This window comes from Dreissena polymorpha, chromosome 4, assembly GCF_020536995.1.
Source record: "Dreissena polymorpha isolate Duluth1 chromosome 4, UMN_Dpol_1.0, whole genome shotgun sequence".
Lineage (NCBI taxonomy): Eukaryota > Metazoa > Mollusca > Bivalvia > Myida > Dreissenidae > Dreissena > Dreissena polymorpha.
Window position 1 is genome coordinate 73,056,373 of NC_068358.1, and position 20,492 is coordinate 73,076,864.

Consider the following 20,492-nt stretch of genomic DNA (forward strand, 5'->3'; position numbering starts at 1 on the left):
CCGAGTCCTGAAGTAAAAACGCTCTAGCCTACTGAGCTATTCCGCCGAGTATACATTTTGACGTATTTTATACCTTATAAAAGCAATCTTCGTAGTTTCACAAAATTTAACGACAAAAACAGAACTCTCCAAATTATTCAATCGTTTCGCGTTGCAACGCTTTATAATTTTTAGGTTTTAAAATCGTCAAAAGATGCATATAATGGCTATATTAGACCATGGTAAATGTTCAGTATTACTGTTTCCTCACAAATATCATAACTAAAACGAAAATTTGCGAATCTGAAACAACTTTTTTCAATTTTGTCAATTTACCAAAGCGTGAAAAGATCCCTTTAATTCTCAAGTAAATACTTTCCAAGGTGTGAGATAATCACGCAGAACTCAAAAAGACGCCGTAAATGCGTCCAGGATCAAGATAGAGTGAATCAAATCACGATAACGATGGCTTTAACGTTTGATTTTGCGGCAATCGCAGCCTGTAACAAAGGGTATTTATGTATTATTTTCGAATTAAAAAGAAAACAAAATTGATAAGTATTAACCACACACTATTTTGAAATATTGACTATCTTGTAAAAACAAACATTGTTACTATTTGGAAAGTTTCAAAGCAACCACATTCTTTTTACGACCGTAATGCATCATTTACGATCGCAATTTAATTGAAAAAAATGGTAAAAACGCGACATCAGCAGAAATCGCGGCCCACCAAAATCGTACGGAGTAACAATTTTCATTAAATATAACAACATTTAAGACAATATTCACCAACGTAAACAGACAAAATTTACACAAATTCAGACCGAAACATCTTTAACCGAAGCTCAACTGATGTTAGTTAGATATGTCTTTATCATCTATATGTTTATACCATGCTTTTCTCATATATTGTTTATTTACAACCGCCATATTAGTTAATGGCAATGGACATTGTAAAATGTTTGAGCCAATAAACTTTGAATAACTTCCGAGAAATATTGACAACTGTACTTGTGTCACAGCGATGTAATGTATTCTAACACTTCGCCATACAGCTGAATTGCATAATCATTGGTCTCTCTCAACAAGTCGAATTGCCTGATGCCTTGTAATGCTCCATGAGGTACAGCATCTGATGCTCTGGGGGTGATGAACACCGACCCGTCAAAGTAGGCATCTGGCAATACCTCCTGAACTAATGCAGGGATATCTCTGTCTGTCCTGAGATTCCTTACAGCAGTGGAATCCGACTGATGTAGGGCAGGTACAAGCCGAGATATCCACAACTGCTCAGGAGTTTGGTTGTGCTCTGTCCTAATGGCCTGGTTGTTTCTAGCACGGCGCCAACACTCCAATAAGTGATTAAGCCGTGCGAGAACAACAGCCTGAGCACAGAAAATGTATTTCGGATCATCAAGATTTAAGGCGCCTGAATCCTCGAGAGCATGAAGGCACTGGTAGAAAGTAAACACCACTTTTTGGAAAACGTCTCTCCATAATCGTTCAATCCTTTGATTATGTACGGATTTTCCTGCAATTGCACTTCCTCGGCCATCACCGTTCGCAATGGTCATGAATCTCTTAATAAGGACATGTTCCACTCCTCCGTCAACCCGAATTCTGCTGGGGATTCCGTAGCTCCTGATCCCAAACGTGAAAGCCTCAAAGGCAGCTCTAGCAGTATTGTATGGTGCAGCTTTTAGGTATGGTATCAGCCGGCTGTTCCCGTCGATGCCGCCGTGGATGTAAATACCATAGCTGAAAACATAGGAGAATAATCAATAAAAGATAAATATTTTGTTGTTTTCGCTAAGTATCAGCTGCATTGTTGTAAAAATGGAAGCAATCCATTGACATGAACTTTTTTGTAGTCTTAAAATGAACACAAGACTTTTAAATCAATATTTATTCTAGTTCCCATGACCTATTGTCATGAATTATAACTAACATTCTGAACTAGTGTTGAGTAAATTGGGCCAAAATTTGGCATCCTTGTGCATGTTGGGTGCTAAGATTCTCCATATAGTTTATACCAAATAATCCTAATACAAATGTAGTTCACCCGGATCTTTCCGCGGGTTAATAAAAAATGGCCAACTTGCGACAACGCAGTTTTTGATATTTATTTAAGGCATACTTTGCTGACAGAAATACAAATTCAGTAGCATACAGTGGCGGGCCGTTGTACCGCCGCTGGGCCATCGATAACACACTGCTGCGTGTTATCTTGAAACTTACCGCACTAATGAGTGATGGCTGTCTATATGCCATAGTGAGTTTGGCTCTGGGACGGAGTAGCGTCTCCTAGACACCACTTGAGCCCATCGTGTTGCACCGCCAACTGGGCCCAGTTCAGCTAGTATCGCACGAACTCTGTCTCTATTTACAACCATGGGTGTCTCTCGTGTTCGAAGATAAGCCCTTATCTCCTCTGAACCTATAACCATACACAATTACATCACAGCCAGGATATCATAAAACATTCGAGTACGTCTCAAAGTCACATACCTTATTTTTACTATGTTTGTATGATGAAAAGTATGATACAAATTGTTTTAAAATTTTGCATCCGTTAAAATGTACTGATTGCTGAACATGGATTTGTTTTCATATTTTTCCAAGAGTTATAACTGTACTTGAAAAGTCTCAAAATTAGTCAAATTTAACGCATCTCAGTGAACAATCGTCCTGTTGACGAAGACGTCTTCTACAAATGTTTGTCTGCAAGACGTCTTTCACACGTGCAGTTCTTCAAGTATGAATGATTTCTTTGAAATGTCGAGGGGTGTTCATTAAGTTCTGAGACAGGTGCCCGTATTGATAACTTGTTGTCAATAACTTAATAACTCTAATTGTAATCAATAGAATAAACATTCGGAAACATTAGTGTGAAATTTGGTGACATTTGTTCCAGAATTAATTCCAGCGCAAGTGTTTGTTTGGGGTATAGTCATACCCACTGGCCTATTTTGCAAAACGAACTGTGCATAAATTTTCTTTAATGATGGCAATGACTGCTCGTAAAAGTCGTTATTCGTGATCGATTGTGTTCAGGCTTGGTGCTAGAACACTATATCGGCCTTATGAGTATATCATTTCTATAAAGTAAGGTGCATTCTGCGATAAATATGCGGTATTTTCCCAGAACATTAAATATGTGAAATACCATCCAAACACGGCCGATAAATGATGCTAGATATTCTATAAAAAGGCTTTAAATAATCATTGTTTTCTGTTTTGATGTAGTATACACTATTTGGTTACATGTGTGCAAATATTGTCAATTTTGTTTGATTTTCCAAGAATTTATTATAGTTCATGTGATAACGTGCATTGAAATTAAACCAAATTGTGCATTAATTCCGACCAATTAGGATATTCGATTTAGAATTACAGTCATATTACTTATTAAATTAAAAATAAATTATACTCTTGAAAAGGGTAAGTGTTCAGAAGAGTTTAGTGTTCAGAAGAGTTACAGAACTTCAAAAAAATGTTCAATTTTGAGCAAAAACGCTTTTTTTGCGCGAATTTTTTTCTGATTTTGAAAATCTTCAGTGTCCTCTAAAATGGCGCATTGCTCTATTATCAAAGTATTTATTTACACAAATTCATACACAGATGTTTACACGAAAGACTATTCTAACATATGCAAAAAAAAAATTAAAAAAATTCCATTGGATAAAAAAGTTATAATGTCAATATCAGAACTTTCTGAACCCCCATCGCACAGGTGGTTAGCGTGTGGCTATGATATTAATTAGTGAAAACATCATTTTGAATGATAAATAATCATATTATAACGAAAAATTAACTTTTCTGAAAAAAAAAATATTTCACTATCAAATATATATATAACAAGGTATGCAACTCAAAATCAGCCCAAAACGGGGTGCATCGCTTTGAACAGCCATATCTTCATCAATTGTGCAGCGATTTTCACGATCTCGGTCTTATTCAACGCAGAAATGAATTTCCTTTCTGGAAATGTATATGTCTTGCAATATTTTAACAAATGCTGGGTCAACTTTTAAGAAATAACACGATACACAACACGCATGACCCAGTTGACAGTGATCATGCTGTCTTTAAGACTGAAATCTTCACGGAGTAAAGGGCAACTTCCCTACAAAGTTCATGTAGTTCGATACCATAATTCAATAAAACGTATGAAAAAACATTATTACCGTTCTTGTCGTTACATTCTGCATCAAGACTAACTGTCCAGCGCCGTTTGAAACCTTTGTTTACAAACATTTCAACTAACTGACATTTTAAACATACGAGTGATTTCATTGGTCCAATGCGGAGGTGTGTCTTTACAACTGGAGATTTCATTCATAAAGAATACATGATCACTGTCAACTGGGTCATGCGTGTTGTGTATCGTGTTATTTCTTAAAAGTTGACCCAGCATTTGTAAAAATATTGCAAGACATATACATTTCCAGAAAGGAAATTCATTTCTGCGTTGAATAAGACCGAGATCGTGAAAATCGCTGCACAATTGATGAAGATATGGCTGTTCAAAGCGATGCACCCCGTTTTGGGGTGATTTTGAGTTGCATACCTTGTTATATATATGTTTGATAGTGAAATTTTTTTTTCAGAAAAGTTAATTTTTCGTTATAATATGATTATTTATCATTCAAAATGATGTTTTCACTAATTAATATCATAGCCACACGCTAACCACCTGTGCCCCATCGTACGTTCATTTTGAGACTTTACGTCAGCTTGCGTATGCTAATTTAGAATAAAATGTTTAGCAAAAAAATATGTTATGTTGATTTAATTAAAAATATGTTCAGTATGTCATAAAATTTATATTAACACTCTTCTAGGTCGCCGTGGTGTAATGGATATGGCGTCTGCTTAGCGACCGGGAGGTCACAGGTTCGATCCCCACCGTAGGAGCGTTCTTTAGATCTCCCCCAAAGACACCAAGTACTGGTTCTAGACCCAGGAAACAGACTCGAGAGCGTTTATATAAGCCTAAGGCTTTCGATGCAATCGAGCTAAAATAAATAGGTTTACACTAACACTCTTCTAGTTATCAGATAATTAAACGCGGAAGTGTAACAATGAACAATGGGAATCACTGTATTGAATACAAACTTAATATTTTGTGTCAGAATGTATCGCAGTTTTGAACTAGAAATGGCAAGGCCGCGGCGGAGGCTTATCCCCACGCCGCATGTTTTCAGTAATCCAGTTATTTCAAAGTCATGGATAGTTGAGAATGACCGTCATGTCATAACAGATGTCAGTAACAATTTGAAGTAAACCAGTGAATAAATGAATTTTTGGTGGGTGTGGCCTATGTGGGCTTCGCCTTGGGTTGGGTTATGGGGTCATGAATAGTTAAGAGTGACCGTGTTGTCATAAGAGATGTACACAAAATTCAAACCGTTTGAATATTTTGACTTAAGCAGACTTGTATATTTAGCAGAAATTCATGTATTATACAACTAAGGAAGAAGATTATGGCATTATCGCCACAGGCTGCAGACTGATACATTTTTTACAAGCAAATCTAAACTGGAAAGTGTCTAACTTGTGCATTTTGCTTCCGAGAAGACCATCCTCGGCGATTCTCTTCACTGTGAAGCCCCTATCCAGTAGAAGCTGCAATTGGTCTTGAGCTATTTGGTAATTCGGTGGTCCCCGCGCACCAAGTCTTATCCGAAACCCGCCTAAGACGAAGAGATAAAACATAAGTGTAGAGAGCATCTTTTTAGGTTGTGCAACACTTTACAGTATAATATATTTCTCCATTAAAAATTTAAAATACAATGGAAATATGAACTGGAAAATTGGGAAAACATGATTAAAAAGCGACCTTTGCCAACAGTTGGATAGTAATTGAGAGTCTCGTTACAAAACAAGAGCTGTCAGAGGACAGCGCACTCAACTATTCCAGTGCTTGACAGTATAACGTAAGCCATCATGGGAAAGTTGTTCATATTCAATAACTTATTAGACGATCTTTCAAAAACAAGAGGGCCTGAAAGGCCCAAAGTCGCTCACCTGAGATTCAAAGGAACTGACCTGTTCTGTGCAGCCCAAGATGTCATTAGAACAAAATGTTTTTACCAATTTTCATGACTAGTTAACACCCTGGCAGACACGTTTTTCAACAGACCAGAACCATTTTCATACACATCCAAGATATGATTTAAACAAATATACTGACAATGTTTCATGAAGATTCATAAGTCCATATAAGGAAAAATGCCCCGTCCACCGGTGGCCATGTTTTTCAAGTAACTGGAACCATTTTCAAACTTGTCCAAAATATCATTGGGACAAATCTTCTGACAAAATTTCATGGTGATCGTACAATAAATACGGCTTCTAGAGTGTTAACAAGGTTTAACTATAGCTATATAAGGAAAAATGCCACGCCCCCTTAGCGGCCATGTTTTTCCACCAACAGGAACCATTTTCGAACTCATCCAAGATATCATTGGGACAAATCATCTGACCAAGTTTCATGATGATCGGACAATAAATGTGGCCTCTAGAGTGTTAACAAGGTTTTACAAAAGCATGATACATAGCCATATTAGGAAAAATGCCCCGCCCCCTGATGGAATTTTTTTTTAGCAACCGAAACCATTTTCCAACTCATCCAAGATATCATTAGGACAAATCTTCTGACCAAGTTTCATGAAGATCGGAAAATAAATGTGGCCTCTAGAGTGTTAACAAGATTTTACTATAGCCATATATAGCCATTTACGGAAAAATGCCCCGTCACTTGGCAACCATGTTTTTCAAGCAAACGTGACCATTTTCGAACTCATCCAAGATATCATTGAGACCAATCTTCTGACTAAATTTCATGAAGATTGGACAATAAATGTGGCCTCTAGAGTGTTCACAAGGTTTTACTATAGCCATATATAGCCATATAAGGAAAAATGCCCCGCCCCTTGGCAGCCATGTTTTTCAAGCAAAAGTAACCATTTTCAAAATAATCCAAGATATCATAAAGACCAATCTTCTGTCCAAATTTCATGAAGATTGGACAATAAATGTGGCCTCTAGAGTGTTCACAAGGTTTTCCTATAGCCATATAAGGAAAACTGCCCCGCCCCCTGGCGGCCATGTTTTTTCACCGATCTGGACCATTTTCGAACTCGTCCGAGATATAAATGAAACCAATGTTTTGACCACGTTTCATGATGATTGGTAAAAAATTGTGACTTCTAGAGTTTTCACAAGGTTTCTCTATAGCCATATAAGGAATACTGCCCCGCAGCCTGGCGGCCATGTTTTTCAACGGACCGGAACTATTTTTGAACTCAAGCAACATATCATTTAGACAAACATTTGAACAAAGTTACATGAAGATTGGGCATCAAATGTGACTTCTATAGTGTTCACAAGGTTTTTTCCTTTTTTTGACCTAGTGACCTACTTTTTGACCCAGCATGACCCAGTTTCGAACTCAGTCGAGGTATCAATGGGACAAATGTTCTGACCAAATTTCATTTAGATCATACAATAAATGTGGCCTCTAGAGTGTTCACAAGGCAAAATGTTGACGACGGAATACGCACGACGGACGACAGACAAAAGGCGATCACAAAAGCTCACCATGAGCACGTTGTGCTCAGGTGAGCTAATAAAAAAAGGGAAAAAAAATAAAATAAATTTGGGGGGGGGGTATGGGGGGGGAGGGGGTGGGGGGTTAAGAGGGAGTATAATGTGGGGTGTGGTCATTTATTAGATGATCTTTCAAAAATGGGTTGGGGCGTGGGGTATTATTTGGGTGGAATCCATTGTGGTATTCAGGTAAGTGTTGTTTTGTCAAAGTATTATTAAATCTAATCATAAACAAAGAAGTTATGGCAATGTAACTAAAGTTATATGCATATTGTAAATGGAAAAGGGCCATAATTCTTACAATATGCTTGATACAGTTGTATGCTCTTGTTTATAGGTTTGGGTAAAGTTAGTAAAGAAGTATGCAAAATATAAAATCAATATATCAAGGGGTATAGAAAATATTTGAGGTGGTACGCAAACTTTAACATAGAAAATCTAAGTGAAAAAAGGGCCATAATTGTTACAAAATGCTTGATACAGTTGTCTGCTCTTGTTTATAGGTTGGTGTCATGTTGGAAAAGAAGTATGCAAAATATAAAAGCAATATGTCAAGTGACATAGAATATGCAAATTATTGATAAATCTATGTTAAATTTTGCGTACCACCCCACCCCAAATATTTCCTAAGTTAAAAAAGGGCCATAATTCTGTCAAAATTATTGATACAGTTGTCTGCTCTTGTTTATAGGTTGGGGTCATGTTGGTTAAGTATGCAAAATATGAAAGCAATATGTAAAGGGACATAGGAAATATTTGGGGAAGTACGCAAACTTTAACATTTGCACGCTAACGCTTAATGTAACGCAGACGCCGGGGTGAGTAGGATAGCTCCACTATATATATATTTCATATTATAATAGTCAGCTAAAAATCACTATTAAAACTGTTCACTTTGTTTTGCTTATAATCAACATCATACAGAGCAATATATATTAGAAAATTAATAAGTCCAATTTTCAGGTTTCAGAGTTTGGTGTATTAAAATATCACAAAAAACATATTGTCAATATTTCCTAAAAATTATCTTCATTTGTTGGGGAGACACCTGAGACACCTCCGATGTCAGGACGCCGTTCCATAGCAAGATATATTGAATTTCAACACAAAAGCAGGCGACATCGAAACTTAATTATCAAACGGCGACTCCAATTGTTGTCATGATTGTAAAGGTTATCTAATGTCAATTATAGCAATTCGTGTGTGATGTAAATTTATTGTAAGTTTAATCGGGCATGAATTTGTTTCATGTATTTGACCTATATTTGATAGTTTTGTTTTATAGCATACTAATAGCTACGCCACATATAAGCAAATAAAGTATGCATTGATCAGACAGATCTTGCATGAGCTGTCTGATCAGGGTAAATTTGAATTGCAAAAAATAAGTCAATGGATCATCGGGCCTGCGTAGGCTAATATGGGTTGGGAAATTGTTCAAATCGTATGTTTGAAATACAGTTCTGTTCTGGTAATTAACTAATGTTATCGGTATAATATACAATCATTATTTAATAATTTTAGTAACGTTGAACTTCGAAACAGAATTGTATAACGATAAATACCATTGTTTGTATCTTGGACATCTTGTGGCGCATTAACAGACTCATTTATCTGGTGTACAACGTCTGTGAGGTTTGATATAATATTTTCTAGTAGTCCAGGCTGCATTGTGCCAAGCATGCGGTGACAATTCGTCCTGCAAGAGCATGAGACAATAGTTACACAATCTTGACACTAGTGGATAAAGCATATTGATTAATCAGATCTGTTTAAACTAAAAATATGCTTGGGTTAGAGGCCTACTGATTCTGCCAATTTACATACAGAGATAATATTATGCCAAATACTAACAAGATGATGCAAAGAACAGTAACGAGCACTTACACGTTTTGCAGTGTGTGAAGGATTATTTATTTATATATGAATTTGAGGTATAATGTTTTTAATTAAACCACAATCCGCCACTCTGCCGATACAATGGTCACGACTTCAAAATCTAAATTAAACCTTATTGTCATCCGCTATAATATCTACATACATTATTTTATATTCTATTTTACAACGGGTACTATATGAAATAGAAAAGGTAGTATGTGTGGGGGGCACACTCGGGCATATATATTGTGATATGTATTTTTTAATATGTGGATTAAAGAGCGAATAAAATATACACAATTGCAAAATAATAGTGATTTACTAATTAAACTTCCTTTTAAAAAAATTACGAAACATAACAAACACAAACGTAGTTTCGCTTTTAAGTCTTTTATCGTCATTAATGCACTATGCACATGTAATGTATACTTGAACTACAAAATGGATCAATAGAAGCCTGCATACAAATATGTAGCTAGAGTAAATATATATCACGCGAATGAGAAAATAATAGTGTAGTAAGTTCTTTTAATCAATAAAAGTTCTGTCGTTATTGTTTGATTTGTGATTGTTTAAACGATGCACTAAATTAAAAAGTATCTACTCTTTTAGTTATCCGAAAATGTAAAAATTCTTACCGGATTTGCTCAATAGTCGCCCTGACTGCGACCTTGTCGTCCTCGCCCATTCCGCTATCCACGTTTCGTAGAATATTACTGAGCATTGTCTGAACTTTGTTCAGAAAATGCTCTTGGGGAGAAACATTCACGGTTTCACGCCTATTTCTATTCATTTTACACATATGCCGCCAGCGTGTACCAAGCAATGGGAGACAACTGGATGTTAATTATGGCAAGCGGTTCGACGCATAATCCCAAGAAACTAGGTTTCTCATGAGAACCTAGGTTCTCATGAGAACCTAGGTTATTGAAATCCCAAGAAACCAGGTTTCTCACGAGAACCTAGGTTCTAATGAGAACCAAGGTTTTTGAAATCCCAAAAAACCAGGTTTCTCATGAGAACCTAGGTTCTTATTTGAAAACCTTGGTTTACGCTTGAGAACCTAGGTTCTCATGAGAAACTAGGTTTTTCATGAGAACCTAGGTTCTCATAGACACATACAACTTAGGTTCTCATGAGAACCTAGGTTCTCATGAGAACTTAGGTTCTCATTCTGAGAACTTAAGTTCTCGTTTGGTATCCTAGGTTTTCAAAAGAACCTAGGTTCTCATTCTGAGAACCTAGGTTCTCATGAGAAACCAAGTTTCTTGGGATTATGCGTCGAGCCGCTTGCCATAATCTATCTCTAACCCAGGCCAGCATCAAACACGGCCTTTTTTGTCACCTTGTCTGGAACATATTATTATAGTTTTAAAGATAATGTATACATGTGTAATAACTGTCTGAACTTAATTATCTTAGTTTGTCATTAACAACTGCGTGTATGCTCAGTGCATGGATTCCCTTCCTGCATACATAGGCCTCTTAATTAGCATGTGGTGTGCAAAGAGGGATCAATGTGCCGTATACAGCACCAATGACATATTAAGTATTCATGCATCCTGCATAGCTCTTTTCTTGGCTTTGTATCGGTGGTGCTTGCCAATGTCAACTTCAGCCTATGACATGTGTCGCAAATACTGAATCTGGACATCTGAATAGGCATTTAACAAATTTGCAATGAAAAATATCAGACACATAAGTTATATAGCGTATTGTAAAATTAATTGTTTAATATCTATAAAATATAACTTAATGCTTTATTAAAATGTTGTTTTTTAATGAAGCTATATGATGTAACCAGTACATGTTTAAAACTTTTTGATAACGAAAGGTATTATCAAGAAAAAGGTATTTCAAACATAAAAAATGTTAGTTCTTTTTAAATCCAGTTGAACCTCATACAGTTTTATCTTGTAAAATGGTAATTATGTAACTACCTTGGTTATAATTATTTTTGACAGGTAACGTCTTCACATCCTAAGAAATGAGTCAACGAAATGCACTCTGTTCCTTCTGCTGTTAACTCGCTTTTAATCAGATCAAAGAAGGAATACCGATGCATGCAGATGGCAAATGTAACCTGTTACTAACTCGTTTGACCTGTTAATTATTTTCAGCTCAATTCAACAGTGAAAATGCCCATAATATCACTTTAATTTCCCGCAACGATATCTATTCAAACGACACATGAACACTAACATGGTTCTCTTTCAAAGCGCTGACCTATGGCGCTTTCACGAAACATCATAGAATCGTGTACTATCCCAGGCTACTTGGCTTCTACGTCAATAAACCGAAAGGTGGAATCGCAAATCATCTATAGAGCAAAAGCAAAACAACAAATGTTAATCAAATCAACACTGAACAGTGAACAATATCATTTGTCTGAGATCCCATTAGTACATCAAATTGTCACCGTTTTCGTTTTGAAATCTTCACTGTATACAGACAACCTTCAAATATATATAATCACAAGATAATTCAAGTTGAGAAAATGGTCATGGCCTTAATTTCACTTATTGTGTTACCTGTAAATCATGAGAGTGAAACCACTTTCTGTTTACATAATCATCTTCGTTTGCGCTAGGTGCTTTAATTCGGATATGAGTGCCATATCATAGTGTCTGGAATGCCTAGACGATTAACTTCTTCCACAAGCCTCTGGTATTTTCTTACATGGTCAACCAGTTCATTAACTTAAAGACAGCGGATACTGCAAAGGCTACATGAGAATGGTACCCTGTCGACTGGGACATGATTCTTCAGCACGTGGACCACCATCCTTAATCTGCGTTCGGCTTTGCCGCATGTCCGACATTTGAACTTCTTGTGTCGATCGTTTCCACGCCACATCGTCTTCAACAAAATTAAGGTTACGTTTGACAAGATCTTTCCGCACAACTAGTCAAGCTTGCCAAATGCCATTGTTCTATTTCTAAATACACCCCTCTTCTTTTTACGACGCGATCTCCAATTTGCGCGAATACTCGGTTTAGCTCACAGAATTCATGTCCACGAATGGCATGTACAACTAATATAAAGATATTGTTTACGTCCTTTAAATTTTATCAACCAGATTTTATCACAAAAAAATGAATGGTCGCCGACGTTTGAACTCCCTCATTTACGCGCGACCAAATTTTCTTACATACTCAGTGCCCATTTAGGTATGTTACTACCGTTCAAATCAATTGCCCTAGAACCAAAACGTTACCTTCTCTGTAGCTTCATATCCCATAAACTTTTTTCCAAACTATGAAGTCTCATCTGTCATCCGACATGTGTTTTGTTAATTGGCAAAAACTTCACCTAGTTGCATTTGAGTTTAATATAATCTCTGCTAATTCATTTCTAACACAGTAGAGGGTGATGGTACTCTAATTGGTTCCACATTAACTAATTTCAAAACATATTTTACTACATCTTCTTTTTTCATCTTCTTGATTTGTCCTTCCGTAGTTCATATATGCCGAAACAAAAACAATGTTGTAGTGTATGTTTTATTGAATTTGATAAAGTCTTATTAAAATGATATTATGGGTATTTTTCACTATTGAATTGAGCTGAAGAGTTAACAGGTCAAAAATTTTAAGTTAAAATGTGGTTACTGACCAATTATCTGCATCTCATATTGCTACCAGTTGTTTAGAAAAATATATTTTATATTCGATAGTTTACGTGACTCACCCGGTCCTGTAAGCCGAAATGATCCGTAAAACAAAATTGTGTCTTTGTGTCGTATAAACGAATCTGCACTTAAACTAAATTTAGATTCACATTGTACATGCGTGATCAATTCTCAAACGAAAGTACGGTAGATATTCAAATGCATTATTGTTCTCTTTCGGGACATTGTTTAAGTATGTTGATGCTGCATTAACAAATATACGTGTATATGAAGTAAAAACACCAAAAATAAACCAGGGTTGCGACAGACACCTATAAACTGTCAGATGCCCACAATATCACTTTAACAGAACAAAAAAAATATGCATTATACCTGGCAATGTTAAAGTATAGCTAGACGGACAATTATCTCATGTTGCGGAATTAATTAATGGAAAGGGTTAGGACTAGTTTAAAGTTAGTATTCAGCCATAAACAAATAACATAGCTAGTCTAAGAATAATAGTGTTACAGATCTAATAGCATACTGTTGAAACTAAAACTGTAAAAGATTTAAGTAAGTACATGAATGCATGTGAATGTTACAAAACAATATGAATATTATACACCACACAATTGCAAAAATATACATGCAATTAACTTTTTTTGAACACCGGGCTGTCGGAAGGCCTGTCTACAGTATAATCAGAGTCGGACTTAAGCACAGACTGTTAATACCTGTAAAGATTTTGTTTTATTTAATACTAAACCCACTTTTCAGTAACACCCATATCATGTCAAAGAAAGTGGCCTTTTTCAGATTATCTGTGATGTTACAGAATAGGGTAAATTTACAGTTTCAATCTGTAAATTTATCGATTGAGAAAATAAAAATTTGGAAAAATTAAGAAATATTTATAGATATGTTTTAATGGAAATGGGGATGTTACCCATATGTAATATAACGGTAAAATAAATACATTATATGGGTTTTATTGAATTTTGAAGTCATCATTTTGAAAAAAGAAAATCATAATCTGCCATAATGAATCATGTACTTGAAACATTTCAATAACTAAGAATCTCTTTTTGAATTAAACATGTTTTGTTATATACAAGGAAATGTGCATTGTTTTAAAATAAGTTTTTTGTGTTTTACAATGTGATCTACATGTATACAAATCAAATTAATCCATTAATATTAGAATAAGCTCAAAAAAATATCAATTAATTTATGGATAATCCTAAATAGAAATTGGATAAATAATAAAAAGTGTTTGTCAAAACAATGCGTGGTGTAGAGGGTAAATAAATGCTTCAAGAGGTCTTTGGGTCTAGCCACAGATAGGGCCTATTGTTTTTGTCCATTTTCCCTGTTCTCTTTAATATTTCAAACTATGTCACATATTAAATATTAGTGAAGCCATGTAATTACATTAGATAATGATGAAAACATCTGTTAACAAGTCACGTTTAGGTACATTTTTAATTATTATTTTAAGTAGGTTGATTGGATAATGAATAATGATGTTAAATTGCACATAGACGATGCTATTTGGATATATAGTTACATTTCATACTATGTTCGTCCATCTCTGTTTTATTTGCTCAAACGTTCGCGGCATTGCCCAACGCATTAACGCGGTCCTTAATCTCGGCCCACACTTTATCCTGTATGGCCTTTGTGTTAACATTATTTACACCGCTTGCATGTTTAGCGGTGAGTCGCTTGAAATGCATCTCCATACACTCGTGCAGGAAGTCGTTCTCTCAATATGAAAACTGCCTCGACCGCTTTTTACCCGTACTTTCGCTACAGTCACTGTCAGCCATTTTGTTTGTTTACGAAATCGTCGTCCGACACATCGCGCGGAATATACGTCATTAGAAAATGCATCATGGGATTGTTTTCGGTAACTTTAATCAGCGGTTAAATTCCACATTTTTCGGCTTGGTAACTTTGCGGTCTCATGTATTTATACAATAAACTTACCAACTTACCTTGACGGTTACTAAACCTGAATAACCGGTAACTTAGCAAGGTTTAAAAGTTACCGAGCCGCTCGGAATAATCTACCTGTGCGTCCCGCGTCTATGACGCACAAATATCAAAATAGACGCATAGTTTTGAAATATGTGCGTCCACTCAGACGCATTGCTGAAACGAATCCGTTAACGCATACGCGAATCACGATAAGTACGAACCATCTTGGGTATGAGTCTAACGTGTAGCGATGAACGCTGAGTTTAACCAAATGAGGCTTGAAGACTGCAATAAGTCTTTTGATTGGCTTGAGTCGAGCCGCTTCTGTATAATACAAACCAATTAGAATCGACCATTTAAATAGAGTGTGTTATGATATTTTCTAGAGTCCCTGGATGAAAACCTGCTTTAACTTTTTGTAACTTAGTCATAAATAATACAGAAAAAATGCCTCCGAAATAAGGTGTTGAAGCTAAATCCAAAACAAACAACTCTAAACTTTAATAATGGTAGGCCAACGGCTCGCAATTCGGACGTGAACAATAATATTATCAAGCTCGCAATTCGGATGTTAACAATAATATTATCATCGATTTGAATCAAGTTGAAATGTTGTAACAGGTTACATTCATGTAACAGATAATTTTATAGCCTATGTGAAGGCAAACAAGATAGTGATGACCCTGAATTTGCCTTTGGTTTCAACATGTTTTTGAGATTATTTAAAGTTTATTGCAAAATGTAGTATTTCAGCTAGTGTTATTAAGACTCATTTTCTTCACTACTTGGTATCTTTCATAATTTGGGACCCATTCTTTTTCAAGGTGGACTCATTAATTTTGGCCTGGGACTTATTGGTCTAAAATCTGCGAGTTCAGGGACCCATAGATAGTAAATTCTAGATTATTCCCTGCGAGCGGTTACCTTAACCAGCGTTTATACAAGCAGAAGCTGACTGTAAAAGACTGGTATGGGTACGATTATACAAGTGATCATGATGTTGTACTTTCTACGGTGTTGGGGCAATTTCATCAATAATTACGATTTTTATACGATCGTAAATTATGTATCGAGATTAATGTAGCCGTTTACGATTAAACATAAACTCAGTTTCATCAACGAACTCGTATAAAAGGCACCATACATAAAATACGTTATTTGTAACTGAAAAAAAAAGTGACGTAGCCTAAAAAAATGCATGACATAATTTTCGCGCGATCCTTTAGCAGAGGAAAACATCGCATAACAAGGCGAACCGAAACAAAAACAAACATTGGAATATGTCGGCAACGACTATTTTTGAAAACCGGTGTGTGAATGGCTACCGTCTGCTGTTTGGCAGCCACTCTCATTCCGTTACGGTAGACAAAAATGATTATTTCAATGAGGTATTAGATTCACATGAAACATTTCTTTGTGTTTCCAGAAAACAAATTGTTATCACTGGCTGAAGGACCTGAAAATGTTGCACTAATTGAATGGACAGAGCTGTATTGTAATGAAGGAGCCTATACAAACATATGCACTATAAACTGAATTCCCAGGCCTACGCACAGTATATGCAATGAGATGACGTACGCTTTGGGTCAAAATTACATATACGCCAACAGCTAAAATTAGATATCACAATTGTGTCACTGCGGTAATAAATGTATCACTGCGGTGATGCTTTGTCTTACCCAAATAGTTTGATTAGAGCTAAATCAAACTGACCAATGATATAACGTCTTTCAAAACGGCAAATCGGCGAATATTTACTGCAAAGTTATCAAGATGCCTGCCTCCATGGATTACCGTAGAACATTGGCGTTCAGTCCATGAGTTTTGAAATTTTAATCTTCCGACACAAGGATGACGACAATTACGGTACAATTACATAATCATTTATCACTTTTTGTTTCCTCAGTGCAGACGCTCACTACTCACAACGCAATTTTCACTTTTTTTAAAGGTGGTCTATACTTTTGAATTATTATCCCAGTTCCTGTTTTACGAACTTTGTAATTGTAATTAAAGTTCCCCTGAGAATCCAATTGAAGCCACGCCTTCCATCGTTCGTTGCTTTTTGGGGCAAACTTAGTATTTTGGCTACCTCAAACTCTGTTGAATGATGGGACGCCAAATGTCTCGATGTTTTAGTTTGTCATTTTCCACAATACAAGCAGCACTGCTGTTTCTGTATGCGATTTTCAGCCATTTAACCAGAGGTCTGCACGTAGACTTTTTTTCAGATGTGAAAACCCGACACTCAACCTCAAGATTTTTTAGAGGGCAACATTTCACCGTGAGTTTGTATTGTGGTAGTTGTAAATGAGCATCTACATTCGACTGAAATATCCACTTTTAGCTAACACACTGCTTTATAAATACAAACAATATACATGTTCACTGTTGACAGATTCATTAAAACTGTTCTTTCTATTTTAATATCTTAACAAAACACAATAACATTTACTTCAAACATGTATTATGTATTAATATTGCAATTCAAAAATGTATTACAATTTAACACATATAAAAATCGTGCATACTCTCTTTGACATTGATAAAAATATGTAACGATAATACAAAATAGGCAAGAAAAAGTATACATTGAAGACGAATTTCATTAAATGCAGAAAAGAAAAATTAGCGCCCCGAGCCGATTCTGACGAAGATATTTCGTACATATTTTCCTAAATAAACGAAGCATTCGTCTTTTGATTAGGATCGGAGTTAGTGTTCGTGTGTTGTATGAATAGATATCGTTGCCGGAAATTAAAATGATGCGTAAAACTAAATTTAAATTCACATTTACATTTACAGAATGTTTATCATACACTTGTTGATTGAATTCACGAACGCATGTAGAATTCGTAAGACGGATAATCTACTGATCACATGAAATTCAGCAAGCTCTGGAAATATGTGCCTTTTCGCAAAAAAATCTTAAACTGATCAGAAACTGTTGGACATGAAAGATTGAATACTATTAATACATTTAAGTATTAGAAATAACAATTTTACTCTAATATGTAGCGTGTGTGCGATTAGGAACAAGATATCCTCCTAATTCAGTTGTTATATCCCCAATTCTTTGTTCAGTGTTTGTGGGTTTCATAACAGAGTCTTCAAACAAGGCACAATTAAAATCATTTAGCAATATATTGAAGAAAATTGAAGAATCGCAGGACTAATGTCCGATGAAATATTGTATCACCCTCATGAAACGCATGGCAAAAAAAATAGGCTCTGCTTCCATTATAACACAATGCATTTGTTTAATTTACAAAACAATGCAGTACTCGAAGACGATAAGACTCGAGTCACAAGTTCTGCTGTTAAGGGTGGCATGATCAGCTAGGTAATATTTAAGTAAGTAATCAAATGCTAACACTCTTATACTAGCATCATATTTCTAGTTGTTTATAACGCGTGTTAATTGAATGCATTTAATTTCACACCATAATGCCTTGTTTCCTGGAAGAGCTCTTGCAGAGAAGTTAGGTACCAATTAATTGTTGGATACATACATTTTTCGAGTTACGTATGACATAGTCAATAAAATTTAGCCTATCAGATACTGACTTTATTTTAAAAAATGCCTTGTTTCATGGATGAGCTCTTGCAGAGCAGTTAGGTACCAATAAATTGTTGGATATATACAGGTTTCGAGTTACGTATGACAAAGTCAATTAAATTAAGCCTATCAGATACTGAATAAATTCAAAAGTAAAGTGAAAAACACTTTATAATTACTTTTTATAGGGTTAATTTCACTACAGGTTGTAATTGGTAGTCCTGAGTAATTATGACTGATTCATTTTAATGACGATACTTGTGGTGTTTTTTTCTGTCCATATAGCAATTAAATTATTTACAAAAATATGTATTTTAGTGTAAAAATTATTTTATTACAAAAAGTTAAATGTCATAAACGTTATAATATATATATATATATATATATATATATATATATATATATATATATATATATATATATATATATATATATTAATAACTTATTTTTTGCTGCGTATCCAATTTCCAAAAAGATAGTGGACTTTAACCGCTTAGCAAGGGAGAGAACTGTAACTTGTTTGACTTTAGACTGGTTCGCTATCATATCGCCAAAAATTGCAGTATTTGCTTATCATACAATCCGTTAATATTGTTTGTGCTGAAAAAATGCAATCTCTTGCACGACGGTTACATTACATTCACCTCTGTGTTGGGCTCAAAACGGACTATTGTTTTGAAAGCGTCTCATTCATGTCATGATCATACCAGTAGTGCGTTCAGTTACAGCAAACGTTCGCAAATGATCGTTCGATTCCGATTCGGTCTTACTGAACGATAAGTTCGACGCGAACGTTTCAAGATGGCGGCTCCCAGAAATTTGTTGCGATTTTGATGGCGGAAATCGCTAATAACACAGAAAGTACTTAACTAACAGATATTTAAAAAAAAAAAAAATCTATAATAATTTGATTATAATTATAAGTGATGTGGATGCGATAGTGTTATTTTTCATTAGCGATCGAAATTTAGTGTAAGAGGTGCATTGAATCAGTTATAAAACAAAGCCCTAAAATAGCGCAATACATTAAAATCTTCAAATGTAGTTGTAATTTTCTTTTACATCGAATGAATTTTCGTTTCGTTTACATTTAATGAAAATATTAATAAATTTTAACATTCACATGGAAAAAAACAACACCTGCATATTTTGCGAATTGAACTGTCTTTGAATGCACATGTATATTGAAAACTCTTTTGTAGTGATTATGAGCGATACGAATCTGGCATTTTATCATACCACAAATCTATACATTTATTTTACCCAAGTATTTTATATCGATATTATGATCAAACGTGATTGCTTGTTTTCACGATGATGTTTCGAACACTGCAAAAACGCACGATCTTTACACGTTATTATATCGGTTTACATTTGCGGGTACCCATTAAATACGATAATTGTGTAGCAGTACATTTCTACACTATTTTAAATGTATTGTCATTATCAAACACTTAAGTGTTATGTTTAAACTGGCATATATATATATACTTTATAGTTCCTGTTAATCCATTTCGAACAAATGTACGTATATTTTTTAAATATGTTCAAATGTTTTATTAAAGCAACTGTAAAGTTTTTGGCTTAATATGCCCAGAGACGACACGGAGGTATCATAAATTGTGTTTAATGACCAGACACATGTGGTTAATGACCCCATACTGAGTCATACAAATATGGGTCCCTGGGTTTATGACACCCTGTTTTCTTAGTTATTGTCTGGACAGTATCCGATCATATCGAGATAATCGGTTTGTGATGAGCAATGGGGCAATTAAACAATGGGTGGTTAAAAATGCTGTAATAAGGATTGTCAAAATTGGTGTGAACAATTAAATAAAAACATTTACATGTATCAAGAGGATT

The 20,492-nt window shown here is 35.3% G+C and overlaps 1 protein-coding gene across 1 annotated transcript; it reads right to left on the reverse strand.

Moving 5' to 3' along the window:
- Positions 1-698: 698 nt before the first annotated feature.
- LOC127878955 (uncharacterized) lies at positions 699-10,315 on the reverse strand. The gene is made up of 5 exons (XM_052425522.1): positions 10,113-10,315; positions 9,162-9,295; positions 5,540-5,678; positions 2,221-2,419; positions 699-1,740 (listed from the first exon to the last, which is right to left on the reverse strand). The coding sequence occupies exons 3-5, from the start codon at positions 5,565-5,567 to the stop codon at positions 999-1,001; spliced, it is 969 nt and encodes a 322-aa protein (XP_052281482.1). The 5' UTR covers positions 5,568-5,678; positions 9,162-9,295; positions 10,113-10,315; the 3' UTR covers positions 699-998.
- Positions 10,316-20,492: the final 10,177 nt, after the last annotated feature.

Coding starts and splice junctions, on each gene's coding strand:
- LOC127878955 (XM_052425522.1), bottom strand. CDS start 5,567: ATGGTCTTCTCGGAAGCAAAATGCACAA. Junction 2,420..5,539: donor CTCGGAAGCAAAATGCACAA/GTTAGACACTTT, acceptor GTATGGTTATAG/GTTCAGAGGAGATAAGGGCT. Junction 1,741..2,220: donor AGCCATCACTCATTAGTGCG/GTAAGTTTCAAG, acceptor CTATGTTTTCAG/CTATGGTATTTACATCCACG.